Source organism: Gymnoscopelus microlampas (assembly GCF_963454915.1).
Source record: "Gymnoscopelus microlampas genome assembly, chromosome: 5".
Taxonomy (NCBI): domain Eukaryota; kingdom Metazoa; phylum Chordata; class Actinopteri; order Myctophiformes; family Myctophidae; genus Gymnoscopelus; species Gymnoscopelus microlampas.
In genome coordinates this window covers 4,135,088-4,137,645 of record NC_139942.1, presented here as the reverse complement: position 1 = coordinate 4,137,645, position 2,558 = coordinate 4,135,088, and the positions used below count along the sequence as shown (strand labels likewise).

The window sequence follows — 2,558 nt, the reverse complement described above, 5'->3', positions numbered from 1 at the left end:
ACTCCCACGGGTCGTCTGCGACACACGTGCTGTATTTGAAGTCTATGACATCAGTTATCTCTGACGTTATCTATGACTCCATATTTGGGAAGGTGTCAGTCTGAATTGACAACCATATATGGTAAGGCATTATGTCATCAATGAGTCATGACAAGTCAGCTCTATGCACCTGTATATAAGTTCAGTGAGGGCTGCTGGTGAACAAACAACACAAGACTTCTTGCTGTGTAGACGAATGTACAAGGTATCTTGTTTGGGTTTAACCGTGAACACAGATATGGGGACTGACACCAAGGACCACGACATGAACAAACGACAGAGCAGAGAAGCCATCGTGGCAGATACGCCGATGGCTGACGATGTTTTTGATGAAACCTATAAAGAAAAACAGGGCCCGAAGCCACCAATGAAGCTGGTGTGGAGAAATATCATCCTGATGTCCGCCTTACACATTTCAGCGCTTTATGGAGTGGTGTGCATCCCTTCCGCAAAGGCCCTAACCCTCGCCTGGACAGCTGTGTGCTTCCTCATCAGTGGTCTCGGCATCACGGCTGGAGCTCACAGGCTCTGGAGCCACAGGTCCTACAAAGCCTCCTTTCCTCTGCGGGTTTTCCTCGCTCTTGCCAACTCCATGGCCTTCCAGAATGACATCTACGAGTGGTGCCGCGACCACCGCGTCCACCACAAGTACTCCGAGACGGACGCGGACCCCCACAACGCCGTGCGGGGTTTCTTCTTCGCTCACGTCGGCTGGCTGCTGGTCCGCAAGCATCCCGACGTCGTGGAGAAAGGACGCAAGCTGAAGTTTGCCGACCTCGAGGCAGACAAAGTGGTCATGTTTCAGAGAAGGCACTACGGGCTGTCCGTGTTGACCCTGTGCTATCTTGTGCCCATGTTGGTACCCGCGTACCTGTGGGGTGAATCCCTGGCTGTGGGATTTTTTGTCCCTGGACTCCTGAGATACACTCTGGTGCTCAACGCCACCTGGTTGGTCAACAGCGCGGCTCACATGTGGGGGAACCGGCCTTACGACGACACCATCAACCCCAGGGAGAACTATTTTGTCGCGCTCAGCGCCGCGGGGGAAGGCTTCCACAACTACCACCACACGTTCCCCTACGACTATTCCACCAGCGAGTTTGGCTACAAGCTGAACCTCACCACCGCCTTTATTGATCTCATGTGCTTCCTGGGTCTGGCCTCTGACCGGAAAAGGGCTTCCAAGGCGCTGATCTGTGCCCGGGTGAAGAGAACTGGTGATGGGAGCCACAAAAGCAGCTCGGCTACTTCAGACTAAGAGATACTGACCGGTCAAACCACGACAGAAATGGCAATGGCGGGCACTCGGGTGGCACTATGGAGTCTCGAGGTTCAAATCCATCGCGGTCCAAATGACTTTGTCAAGTGTCTATACGAACACAATTGACCTGTGTTGGGGGGGAGCCGGACGGGAAGGGTGATATTTGTCACCGCACGTACTCTTATGGGCCGGGGCGGAAGCCGTACGTCCTCCTGGTGGGAGCTCCTTACTGCCAGGTGAGCTGTGACAACACAGAAATGTGTGAGGGGAGGAATTCATTGGCATAATAACTACATTGGAGCCAAAAAGGGGTAAAAAGCCAAAAAAATTAAATAAATAAAAACAAATGGCAATGACAGCAGTTGGTAAGAAAGTGGTGTGAAGGAGTAGCGATCCCCTTTCATTAACTTAAACGTTGCTTGGACTAATATTGGCTCCAAGTGGGCCTTAGACCTTTCCATAAAGTATCTTTTGGAACGATATCAGCTACCATTAGTCGTAGAATCAGTGTTGGGCTCTTAAAAAAAGTAGTAATACTGGTTACTCTTAAAAATAAAGTGATATTATGACTTATTACTCCCTGCCAACAGTAACTGTTGTTACTTCTCTGTTCTCTGTCGATATTCTGACTTTGCATTACAAGCAGTATACGATCTGACTTTGCATTACAAGCAGTATACGATTTGTATTTCTTTTTTTGTAGACTACAACCACCGTAAAATACTCTGCTCCATTTGGTTAAATCTCTACACTGACCAGATTAATTGTTTTCATTAATAGTCCAGTTCTATATGTCCAAAAAAGAAGGTTCGTTCAAATTTTCGGGGGATTAGGAAAACTATACATTTTTGGAAACGTCAGAGTATAACAAATCAGAAAATCCATGATTCCATTTGCGCAGAAGCCAATATGGTGGCCATCTTGGATTTTGCAGAATGGCGACCTTTGAATATTCGTTTTTCAATATCTCGACTTCTAGATTACGTAGGATCTGGATTCTAGTGGCTAAATCTACATTTTTAGGGTCAGGAAATCCAATGGTGCTAATTAAAAATATATATTTACAAATGATCAATGCCACAGATTTGGGTCATAATCCTTGATTTTTTGGGGGGGAAATGAGAAAATGTAATATTAGTTTTTCCACTATTTGACTTCTAGATTACATAGGATAATGATTCAAGTGGTTAAATCTGCATTTTTCAGGAAATCCAATGGTGCTAATTAAAATAAGTGATCAATAGCACATATTTACATA

General features: G+C 46.3%; 1 protein-coding gene across 1 annotated transcript; it reads left to right on the top strand.

Moving 5' to 3' along the window:
• Positions 1 to 277: 277 nt before the first annotated feature.
• Positions 278 to 1,297, top strand: LOC311044835 (acyl-CoA desaturase-like; the record flags this gene model as incomplete). Its single annotated transcript, XM_084056651.1, has 1 exon — positions 278 to 1,297. The coding sequence occupies one exon, from the start codon at positions 278 to 280 to the stop codon at positions 1,295 to 1,297; it is 1,020 nt and encodes a 339-aa protein (XP_083912777.1).
• Positions 1,298 to 2,558: the final 1,261 nt, after the last annotated feature.